The 12006-nt window shown below is 41.5% G+C and overlaps 1 protein-coding gene across 1 annotated transcript in view; it reads left to right on the forward strand.

Annotated features, from left to right (window-relative positions):
• LOC148829609 (lysine-specific demethylase RSBN1L-like) overlaps window positions 1-12006 on the forward strand; it is a 52325-nt gene that overhangs the window by 18198 nt on the left and 22121 nt on the right. Inside the window, exon 3 of the mRNA XM_088923167.1 lies at window positions 1232-1875. Coding sequence (XP_088779293.1) covers window positions 1232-1875 — 644 coding nt within the window. The remainder of the gene's footprint in view (window positions 1-1231; window positions 1876-12006) is intronic.

Genomic DNA, 12006 nt, shown 5'->3' on the forward strand with positions numbered 1-12006 from the left:
GCTTCCTTCTGAGCTGAGCTTTGGGGATTATGTTTTAGCAGGCCGCTGTTCGAGCAGCCTGCTGTGTGCCACATGCTGTTTATGTTCGCCGCTGATTGTATCTGACCCTCGTTTACATGCACTGTTAAAATGACTGTCTGGTCTGTGTCCTATTTGGAAGTGGGGGGCGGGGAGCTGTTGCAGATGAGGATTTGCAAGCGGCGCTTTTGCGAACTGACATGAAAAAGCTCTTTCTGTGCTGTTTCCTGTGTGCTGTACGGTTCAGCATGCCGTCCCGCTCTCTGTGCCTGGAGTGCTGCACGAATGCTTTCAGCAGCTTCCGTTTGAAACGGCTCAGCAGGCCTGGGGCTGTACCTGCTCTCTTCCTCCCCGCCACAGGCGGTGTCGGCGCGCTGGGCAGCTGAGGCAGCTCGAGGTGCTCCTGTTCCGTGCGACACACAACCACAGGCTGTGCCAGGCTGCTGGGCAGCTGAGGCGCAGTGCCTCCTGAGCATGTCTGAGGACCAGCGCTGCCTGCTTCACTACAGCTGCCCCAAAGACACTTAGTGTGGTACCGCCTTCCCTTTTATTATCAGGATACAAGAATAGGAAAGCCAATTTTTCCTTTCCTCAGGATTGGATTTTTCTCAAGAACTACTTATTCCTGACAGGTGAACTGGAGAATTAGGAGTTATTTGTATTTTCTGTCCTAGAGGGATATTTCAAACCAAGGCTGAAGGGTAAAGTTATTCTCCTGGATAATTCCAGTGCTAGCTGGTAGTTCAGTTCAGACATTAATTTGTTGGTTTTCCTAAAAAAAGCTCATTTGCTTTGTGGTTTATGAATCTTCATTTCAAAACATTATTTACTTTTTAGTTTAAATGTATATAAATAATTTGAAGTTAGTCTAAATAACTGCCAAGGTCCACCTCTTGTGTGGTTTCATTTAAAATATTGCATTTTTAATTGTAACACTTCTCTGTATCCCAGTTATTGCAATCTGTCCAGGTTTGTCAGACTGTCAGCTTTTTGTTGAACGAACAAATTATGCTTGATTGAGCCATTGTTATGTTGCAAGAGAAGGTCTACTGGGCAGTAGCTTCCACTCACTTCCCCATGCCCAGGTAGCAGGTAATACTTTACTTCCTAATACTTATTACTTCCTAATAATACTTATTAGGAAGGGTGGGATAATTTGCGGGACGGTCTGGGAAGAAGAACTTAAGTCCTTGTTTTGTTTTCTGGCTTCCAGGTGAAAAAGAGAGGCCCAAGATAAATTCGGAGGAGCTGCAGATCAAAAAGGTGAAGAAGAAAAAGAAAAAGAAACACAAAGAGGGTGAGAAGAGAAAGCGGCCCAAGATGTACAGCAGGTCCAGTCAGACGGTGTGCTCGGGGCTCGTGTCGGACGTGCGCGGCCTGGAGTGGAAGCCGGGCAGGGAGGAGCAGGCCGACGTCAAGCCGGCCCCGTGCCTCCTGGAAGGCTGCCGGCCGGAGGACAGGCCTCCGGAAGGCAGCGACCCCGCGTTCGTGTCCGTCAAGGCGCCCCGGGTGCAGACCCAGCTGCCCGGCCTGGACAACCTGGAGTTCCGGCGCTTCATTCACGTGGAGCAGCAGCCCAACGGGGGGGCCTTGGTGGCGCACGCCTACAGCGAAGAGCTTTCCCGCCTGTCTCCTGTGGAGATGCAGAGGTTTGCCGACGAGTTCGTGACGCTGTCCTTCAGCGAGGACGAGAACTGCGCAGCTCACTATGTGATGGGGATCATTCACGGAGCAGCTATGTACCTCCCGGATTTCCTGGAGTACTTTTCTTTCAACTTCCCGAATTCTCCCGTGAAAATGGAGATCCTGGGGAAGAAGGACATCGAGACAACCACCATGTCGAACTTCCACGCTCAGGTAGGCTCTTCTTCCTTCCTCAGGGGTTTAGCCACCTAAGCATGTCTGTGTGCAAAAAGATTGAATCTCTTAAACACCTAGTTGTGATTAATTAAGTGGCAAGTGAAAGAATCTGCCACTTCCTTTTACAGCCTCATTATCATAACCAAAATCTGAGCATGGCCTTCTTCAGTCTGCCGTTAATAAGTTGTGTTTAGCCTTCAGTTTTTATTCACAGAGCTTGTGCAACTGTGGAAAGTTTCACTCCTCTCCGTTGCCACATAGAAAAGTACTTTTACAACGTTAAAACCTTAAATGTGTACCTTAAAATTGATATAAATCACATGCTGTTTCCAATGATTTACTTTTTAAAAAAGCCCCTTTTCTGTTTTTCATCACTTGGAAGGATGTGATTGTTTTAATCGATTCTTAAGACAATTTTCTCCACTGTGTACTATTTTTGACCCATCTATCAGCCTTTTAAGAACTTCAGCCCATGTACGTGTTAAAATGGGAAATCTGCACTGTTCCACAGTAATCTGTGCACAATTGTGGTGCTCCCTTGCTACCTAAATATTGTAGTTATTTTAATTGTAATCGCATTGAATTTTTTTTAACTTTCAATATTAAGATTTATATATCAATGGTATTAAACATTTTATGTAATAAATCTAATTATTGAATAGTATGATTAATATAATCTATTAATATCCACCCAAAGATTATTCATAATTGTACTGTCTGGTTCAGCAGCAGGAAACGTGCAGCAGTGCGGACTGATGGTAGGGTCTCTGGACTTGAACATGAGGTGCCATTCGGCCAGTGGAGCTTGTTAATTGTAATCAGGAGGGGGGTGGGTTCAGTGCCCAAGTGGAGCACTACTATGGTTACCCTTGAACAAGGTACTTTACTCTGGTTGCTCCAGCAAAATGCTGTGCTTTCTAAATGAGTAGCTCTCCGAGTCATTATTACAAATACGAGTTTGTTTTCCATTGACTAATCTGGTTTAATAAATGTTTATATGATAAAAATGCCATACTTCTTGTCATTTCACACCATGGGTATTCTATCTAAAATGTCTCATAAGCTGATGTTATAATCATTTTGTATTAACGCCTTAATTAAAAACAGATGGCTTAATAATTGTCAGCAGGTGCAGTGACTGCAGGTAAATTGGTTACTAGCAATGTTAAGTCTGAGAGACGTGCTTCTTTCTTGGAACAGATCGGTAAAGCAGTGTCAACAAATTGAGACGGATGAAGGAGAAACAAGTCATTTTGGTCTGTGATTATTGAAGATGACCTGCTTCAGAGATTTCTGCCATGTATATTTCTCAACCATAGGTAGTGAATTGCTTAGGTCTGTACAGTGCATTTCATCACAAAGTGCTTCTTTGAAATATTGTACCCATTTGGTTGGCACACAGCATCCCCATTAAACAGCAGACCAGGTGCAGAAGTGAGAAATTGCATTATAATAAACTTTATTTTATATAGCGCCTGTAAAGGAGGCTTCTCAAAGCGCTTTACAGAATGACAACAATAAAAAAAATACACAAGATATGCATGATGAGAATACACAGAGGAGACAGTAGACGGTGGTACTGAATACAGTCGGAGCAGAGGGGTAAAACCAGTTTAGTAAAGTCTCTTCTAAAGAAGAAGGATTGGAGTCTGAATTTGAAGGACTCTAGAGATGGTGACTCTGATAGTGTTGCAGATCTTTGGGGTATAACAGGAGAAGGCCCTATCAAGGGCCCATAGAGTGTAGACAGGCTTGGGGGACAGTAAGGAGAGCAGAATTAGAAGAGCGAAGGTTGCGAGGTGGGGAGTAGGGTGATAGTAGCTCAGACAGGTACTGAGGTGCCAAGTCATATAAGCCTTATAGGTGAGCATGAGGGTTTTGAAGTTGACACGACTTGACAGGAAGACCTTCTGTGTCACTGTCACTTGCACTAGACCTGGTCAGGATTCTGGCTGCCGAATTTTGGTCATACTGCAGTTTGTTCAAAGTAGATTTAGATACCCCAGCGAGTACAGCATTACAGTAGTCAATTTGAGAGAACACAAATGTATTGATCAGCTTTTCAGCCACAGTTAGTGTTAACATAGGACATAGTCTAGCGATATTTCTGAGGTGAAAGAAAGATGTTCTTTAGTTTGAGGAGGAAATGTGTCAATGTAGAATTTGGCTGTGACACCAGGTTTAGGTCTTCTATAACTTCTTTAATGTCTCATCTGAAGTACTGTGCCTTTTGCGATGTCCCCATATTGGGACATTGGATGGTAGATATGGCCAGCAACCATATCACTCTGCAACTCACAATTGACAACCCACTGAAGCTATGCAGGTGTGAGCCTGGTCAGTACCTGAATGGGAGACCTCCTGGGAAAAGCTAAGGCTGCTGCTGGTAGAGGTGTTAATGGGGCCAGCAGGGGGCGCTCACCCTGCGGTCCATGTGGTTCCTAATGCCCCAGTATAGCGACGGGGACACTATACTGTAAACAGGCGCCGTCCTTCGGATGAGACGTAAAACCGAGGTCCTGACTCTCTGTGGTCATTAAAAATCCTAGGGTGTTTCTCGAAAAGAGTAGGGGTGTTACCCCGGCGTCCTGGCCAAATTTTCCCATTGGCCCCTACCAGTCATGGCCTCCTAATCCCCATCTATGAACTGGCTTCATCACTCTGCTCTCCTCCCCACTGAGAGCTCGTGTGTGGTGAGCGTTCTGGCTCCATCCAGGTGGATGCTGCACATTGGTGGTGGTGGAGGGGAGTCCCCATTACCTGTAAAGCGCTTGAGTGGAGTGTCCAGTAAAGCACTATATAAGTGAAAGCAATTATTATTATTATTATTATTATTATTAGAGAGCTACCTACTGGACTACTAATACTTATAGTACCAACCAAGTACTGACAATCTCGACTCTGAGAGCAAAGGAAGTCCAGCTTCAAGCTGGTAACACTGCCGTTATAATCCTTCTCTTACAGGTTTTTGTCTGGGACTCCCAGAGTTAAAACACTGAGGAAAATATATCTATATACATCTAAAATATAACAATAGCTGAGGCTTTATGAAGGCGCTTCCCATATATCACCAATTTGGCATTCTCAGGAATCTGTTTTACACCCAAATGTCAATACGAGGCCTTGACGTGCCGTGTGCTGAAAAACGAAGAGAAGGTGTTCACACTGTGTTAGAGAGCCAAGTGGTGTTCTTTCTATTGGGCAAACAAAAGCAGGGTGTAAATGGTGAGTGTTTTTTTATTTTTATTCTATTACAAGTTGAATTTCCTGGCCTCGTTTTAGGGACCGTTCATGCCTAGTCATTCTAGACTGCTGCTTAGTACAACCACCTGTAATAGAGTGGTTTAAAAATTCTTATGTAATGTAGAATCTTCTGTACTAAAATGTGATGTAGATTTTCCACATTAAATTTTAAAGAAAGTCCATTGGTGAGCTTAAATCTTCACATTGTGGCACTAGGAGATGTGAAATTAAATCTCACAAGTGGACTTGATTTTCAGTGAATGCCTTCACAGTGTAGCTCACCATCTGGTCCTTACAGGAGATAAGTTGTCAAGATCCTGCGATCCATGTCATATTAATTGGTTTATTCTTATTATTTTAAGGGGAACACCAATATATCTGTAATTTATCAGCATAACAACCATTAAGGATCGAACTGCTTAACTGTCCACTGAACAAATGAATACCAGTTGAGTCTTGAACTTTTCTTCACTTGCAGTTTAAAGTTTGGCTTAACAACATTACTGTGATGCTATAAGACTAAACTAAAATCTTACAGTGATATGGTGTGTCCCTGTTTCACCTGCTTTTGCACCTGCAGTGCTACGAAAATGTCAGGGAATTAAAATGAAAAAGTAATTGAAATTGATTCAATTAAAACTGGTCTTTTCTTGAAGTGTAAAGGGTTTATGTCAGTGTTTATTGCGATGTAGTGTTGTAGGAATTTGGAAAAAATGAATACTAATTACTGTATGTGAAGTAATAAGTGAACATTTAATTTAATTAGCACAGTCTGGGGGGTAATTGGAATCTGGTGGTGAGTTGGGCATCTCTGTCCTATGTGATGTTCAGAGACTTTGAGTTTGGTCTTCACCATGCAGGTTAGTGAACCAGAGTCATGCCCCAGGAGTGATGTAAAAGTACCTGAGAAAAAGAAAAAGCTTATACTTATCAGGTAGTAAAGGTTACAAAAACATTTCTCAACATCTGGCACTCCATGCATCCACTGGAACAGAGTCTCCAACTGAGCCGCGTAAGAACACGCTGTTTTGATTGGTTAAGTCCAAGTCCGTTGGAAGGTTGTCTTGAAGCTCTCTGTTCATGTAAGGAAACCCTCAGATGTCTTTGGCGTGAAGCAGTTCTTTAAGGAAGCATTTCTAAAAGCCAATGCAAGAAACAAATCGGTTAAAAAAACCATCAAGTTGGAGACGTTGCTGCTCGAGGAGTTACTGCATCTACGGGTTCACAGATTTGTTCATGGATATATCCTCAGGGGGACATTTTCTGTTGGAGTATTTTTTTAATTACAAATCAATTAAATCCAAATATATCATATGTTTAATAAGGATATTCTTTCATTAAGACTTTCATGATGATGTAAGGACATTCAGTAGTTTGATTTGTAGCTGATGGTTAAGATCTTATAAAAAAAATCATGCTGATAAAAGTGAACTGAAAATTGAAGGATGAATGTTAAGATCTTTATGCTTCTTAAGAACTTGGGTGGTGTAAGTAATTACATTCAAGCACCCTGAACAAGCCTTTTGGTTTCACACCTTCCCTCATCCAAATGTGTGTAATTTAAGCTATTGGACCTTTTATTTTTTGGGTGAAAGTACTTAAAGCTTAGAATCATTTCTACTGCTGCCTCAACTGCATTCATATCATCACCATAGTGCTATTTTATTAAAATGCTCAAAGATTTCCATTTGAGATGTGAAATCACTAGGCACAGTTTTAGTAAGGCCAGTGGTGGTTCAGATGTGGAACCTGTTCCAAATGGTGGAGGAGATGTGTATACAGGTCTTGCATTGTGGTGCAAAAACATTGCCCTGCCCATGTAGCTCTGTGACACCTTCAAGAGGAGCACTGTGATTGGATAAAGAGAGAACGAAAGAGAACACGTGGCTGTGCGACTGATCGGACATTCACGAGGTAGCCTTCTTCATAAAGGGGCCGTATGTTTGACACCTAGATGGTACAAGTGCATACACGTTCTTTTTCAGTTCAGTTCTGCCAGTTTGGTGCTGAAGATATGTATTATGTCTTAAAAGAGCACTATCTGGAAATACTTAAAAATTGTCTGGCTACAGATTTTGCTAAATTTTGCTTGTAAGGAAGTTCTTCTGCCTCAGTGATGATGGTTTATGGTGAACACCTCTTCTTGTTTCTTTGTGCACTTTGCTTTCAGGAACTTTGTATGAGGAGGAACAGGTTTTTGTGTCAACGTGTTGCTTTTCATCCAGAAACGTTTTCTGCTCACAAAAGATATAAAGAAATATTCAGACCCAGAGTAGTGTAAATTGTTAATCCTTTAAAAAATATTAAATGTACAGAAATTCAGAACTGGATATCTTTGCTTTATGTTTGAAACTATTTTTATTATTGTAATACACAAGATGATATATTCAGAACTTCTGAATACTTTTGCAGAAGTATTCATACCCGTCCTATGGTGTCCCACTTTTGGAAATTCCCAAATGGTCTACACATTTTTAAACTCTTTTTCCATAACCTAAATGTTCAAACTAAAAAGTTCTAGGAGTGAAATGAGTTACAGTAAATATATGCAAAAATAAAGAGCAAAAGAATGAAATAAGTTGATTTCATAACTCTTCAGACCTGTGGACTCAATATTTTGTACCTTTGTCAGCAGTTCCAGCTGCAAGTCTTTTTCCGTCAGTCTCTACTCACACACCAGTTTGGTGCTGGTTTTGCAGTCTTTCTTGGCAGATTTCCCCATCTTGTCAAGTTCCTCGGTGGTCTTCTGAAGTGTTTCCACAGACTCTCCACAGGATTCAGTCAGGGCTTTGACAGGGCCACTCAAGACCACTGCAGTGTAGATCTGACCTTGTGCTCCTGTGGAAAAGAACTCTTCCATTTTTTGTATTATACTTGTGTTTTTTGCTTTGAACGTGTGGTTCTAGTTGTGTGTATATACAAACATTAATTGCTCTTAAGGCTGCAAATTTTAAATCAACAAAATGTGGAAGCTGCAAGTATCTGAATACATTATTTTGTTTCTGCTATGTATATAGATGTGAAATATGGTACTTTGCAACAGTTACCAATTATGGTATATTATTTAATACTGGTATTACTTACTTGAACTTGCATATGTAGCATAGAGAGATTTTTGCTACAGCGGTTTTTACTTGCAAAGTCTTATTTTGTGTGTGTGTGACTACTCAGGAGAATAGCAAAGAGTGAGCCGAATCGTTCATTATTCCTAGTTTGTATTCATTTTCTGATGTGAGCAGTTTCTCTGCAAAATTCAAAAAGAAAATGTGGTCATTTTGTGTCCATTGGATAAGATACTCTGCTTTGTTTTAGCTGAAAATGTCCTGCTGTTTCTCTGTACGGGATAACATCGGCTACTCTGGGTAGGTCATCTAAAGGACAGTAGCTCCTACAGTACCGATGGGGGCTTCTCGTTCTACCATACTGAGGCATTGGTTTGAAAATCCTGGTCCACAAGGAAGAGCTCCACCTGCTGGTTCACCAACGCTATTCACAGCAAGAAGGCCCTTTCCTTGGACCACCCTGCCTCTGTACTGGCCAGGCCCAGCCCTGCTTAGCCTTTAAAAGCTGATCAGATCAGACTACAAAGTGGTAACAACAGCTGTGTGACACATAGTGAAAGCCAGATAAGTGACACTTAACAGTGTTAGAAATATTTTTAAGCTGCGGATGTCAGTGAGATTGAAGAAGTATGTTTGATAGTGTGAAGGAGTGGTGAGTAACCACTGGGAGTAGCAAGATGTAGTGCGTGTGGCAGCCACTGCCACTGTTCAACTGGGTCTATACTACAGGTGTGTTGTGTTTACCAGCCAAAGTCAATTAACCCATGAAAAAAAAAATCTTTAAAATAACAGTTTTATTTTGCTGGGTAACCTGAGGTGTGGTTTTCGTATCATTGAGTGATAGGGTGCTACCTTGTCTTAACACTCGAGTTGGGGGCTGTAAGTAGGAGACCGTGCGAATTGTTATGTCATCTAAACCGCCATTCCACCTTTATAAAGCTTAGGCTGATTTAATGATTAATCTAGCTGTCTCTACAAAAATGCTTCTAAATGCTGTGATTGATCCTCTTAACATCTTTAATAAGGTGTGTTTATTTATAGTGGCATTGGTAATGACCAATGACTGATATTGGAACCAGCTTTTTACAGATTTTTTGGGGGTAAACATCCCAAACTAGTTGATTTCATCCATTATAATTAGTAAGATTATGCATTTTGTATTGCTGCAAACATGTTTAACCTACTTTTAAAACTAAAATGATAATATTTGCGTATTGAATTTGTAGACATTTATTAACAGATGTCTTTTTTTTTACCGATTTATTTTTCAGCTGTATTTTTGTTCTTTGGCATATAGTTGGATTTTTCTCAGTGCTCCAGTCTGTATATTCATATTCCCCTGGACTAGAGTTTCTGAACAGTATCCTAGCAACACAGTTTTATCCCTGCAAATAGTGTTTTATGAAAGCGCTAATCTAGGCAACGTCATGGTCTGGAATTCTAAATGCCTCTGATGGTACAAAGTTCTGCACCTATGGAAAAGACTATATTGTGTTGCCATCTCTGCATTGTCCTTTCTGGTTGCTCTTTATGTACTTGTAGGGAATTTTTGTTAGATGTTAACAAATGTCTCAATTTTCAAAGCCATCAGGCTTGTTTTTCGTTATTGTTGAGAGAGTTCATTTGTCTCGTTCTCTAACACGTTACACGCTGAATTAACTTTGCTGGCCTGTAACCCTTGCTGGCCTGGAACTTAACTCTGGGATTCTTGTTTTAATCTGTAGTACTGTCTGTTAGACGTCCAGACAAAAGCTGGGCTTTTTATTATTTTCTTATAAGACTGTATTGTCCCAGTTGTGTTCTTATCTGGCTCCATTAGTGCTCTGACTGCTGCTAATCCATCATTGTACCCTCTGGAATGGTTTTCCATACTGGGCAGCTGTTGAGCTACAGCGTTAGAGCTCCTCAGTGGCGCTTCAGTCTTGTGTGTTTTTTTCTGTTTGCTTATCAGGTCTTCTTTTCACATGTTTCCTAATGTGCAGCTTGTTTAAGAGGCAGCATTTGACAAGTTGAAGTCATTTTCGGCAGTCTTCATTTCTTGTTTGATGTGAATTGATTCACATATTCTGGGGTTAGTCCATCAGATGTCAAGGAATCATTTTGTAAAATGTTGGCCTCTGTGGGAGAGGGTAACCTCAACCCTTTTTTCTCGTTTCAGCTGAATATTGAAGATTCTGGATCTGCGTGTAGCAGCTAAAATGTTTAGCTCAGACTTTCTTTACCCCCTTCCAGTGATGTCCCATTTTCTTGACTTAAATGAATGTATGTACGTACTTTTTTAAAGTGTAATACGTTTATGGGGAATAGAAGGATAAAACTTTGCTTTTATGTGTATTTTAATGTTGAACATTTATATATTGTATGCTCTTGCGTGCTGAAGAAACATTTTGCTCAGGTTGAAATCAACTGGTAAGCTTTTAGGATTCTCTTATCTTTATTTTTGATTGCTCTGATGTTTTTTTTATTTAGTCACCTATTGTTTTTACTACATATTTGCCCTCTGTGAAATTGCGTCTCTTCTCATGGCACAGCCCCTATACCCATCCCCCACCCTGCTCTTTCACCGTAAGCCTGGAGAGGGCGCTGTTTCACAGGGAACTGAGAAACCTTGATGGGTAATCACATCCTTGCCCCTGGTAGCACTGAGCCATTTCACTACTGCTTGGTAGATGCTTTTGGTAGACCGATCATGGGCACGGTGATCACAGTTTATTGTACGTCTGTCCTTCTCCCTTTGAGATGTGAGCATGAAAGAAGCCCAGCAGTCCGGTTTCTCCAAGTAGCCTTTTGATCAGCCACTCTCTTGCCAGGTAGTGCAGAAGCCCTTCGTTAAATACAGCACATGGTGTTGATGGAGCCGCAGCCCGTCACTCCGGCTCATTCTGACCGCTAATCCAGCAGCAATGAGTCACTGAGGTCACACCAAGGCCAGGCCTCTGATCTCTCTTCTCAGCCATGTGGGAACAGGCCCTCCTGCCTCTACAGACAGCTGGATCGAAACACCTTTGCCTCAGATGGAAGGAATTTATCTTAGACTTGCACCACGTATAGCCACTACCGGCCATCTGGGGAATCCAGATGGCACCGTCTGGGCAGAAGACAGGCAGATATTTTTGGTTTTAAAAAATGAACGCAATTGGTAGTACATTACAGAATGCCGATTAAACTAGAATGACAAAAAGCACTTTTCAAACAGAATTCTTGGTTTGAGAGCTTTAATTCTGTTCCGTTGTGGTGTCCATAATGTAGCACACAGCCATTTCCACAGATCTGACGTTTCCTTTTGGAAGCAGTAAAGCACTCTTGTCTTACATCTTAAACCAAGACGATCTGGTAGTACAGGGGCAGTCATCTGTCCAGTCGCCACACTCCTTAGGGATCTGTGAGATCAAGGAGATATCCGGCAGGGGAACTGTGTTCTGTGACTGTTACAGTAGAGCTCTTTAATAGCTGTGGTTTGCTGGGAATATTTTCATTGAGTACTTTTGCTTCATCCAGTCAGAGACAGTATCTTATCACTACTGCATGGCAAGACAAGACATCGGTTTCCTCAAATTCCTTCCTCTTCTCAAAATCTATTTATACAGCCTATCATCTGAAGGCTGGGTGCAAGTATTATATGCACCCCGTGTACTGAGCATTTAATACATAATTTATTCTCCTCTTGATACCACCAACCAGACCTTTAATTTCCCCCCAAAAGAAGATGGAGCATGCTTTGTTTCTGGTGCTTACCTCCATAGGGCTGTAAATGCAAAAAAATCATTTTTATTCTCTTGCTTCTAGCCATATCTACTTGGACTGTTCTGGAATACATTTCCAA

The sequence above is a fragment of the Atractosteus spatula genome, chromosome 8 (genome assembly GCF_055471065.1).
Source record: "Atractosteus spatula isolate fAtrSpa1 chromosome 8, fAtrSpa1.hap1, whole genome shotgun sequence".
NCBI classification, from domain to species: Eukaryota; Metazoa; Chordata; class Actinopteri; order Semionotiformes; family Lepisosteidae; genus Atractosteus; species Atractosteus spatula.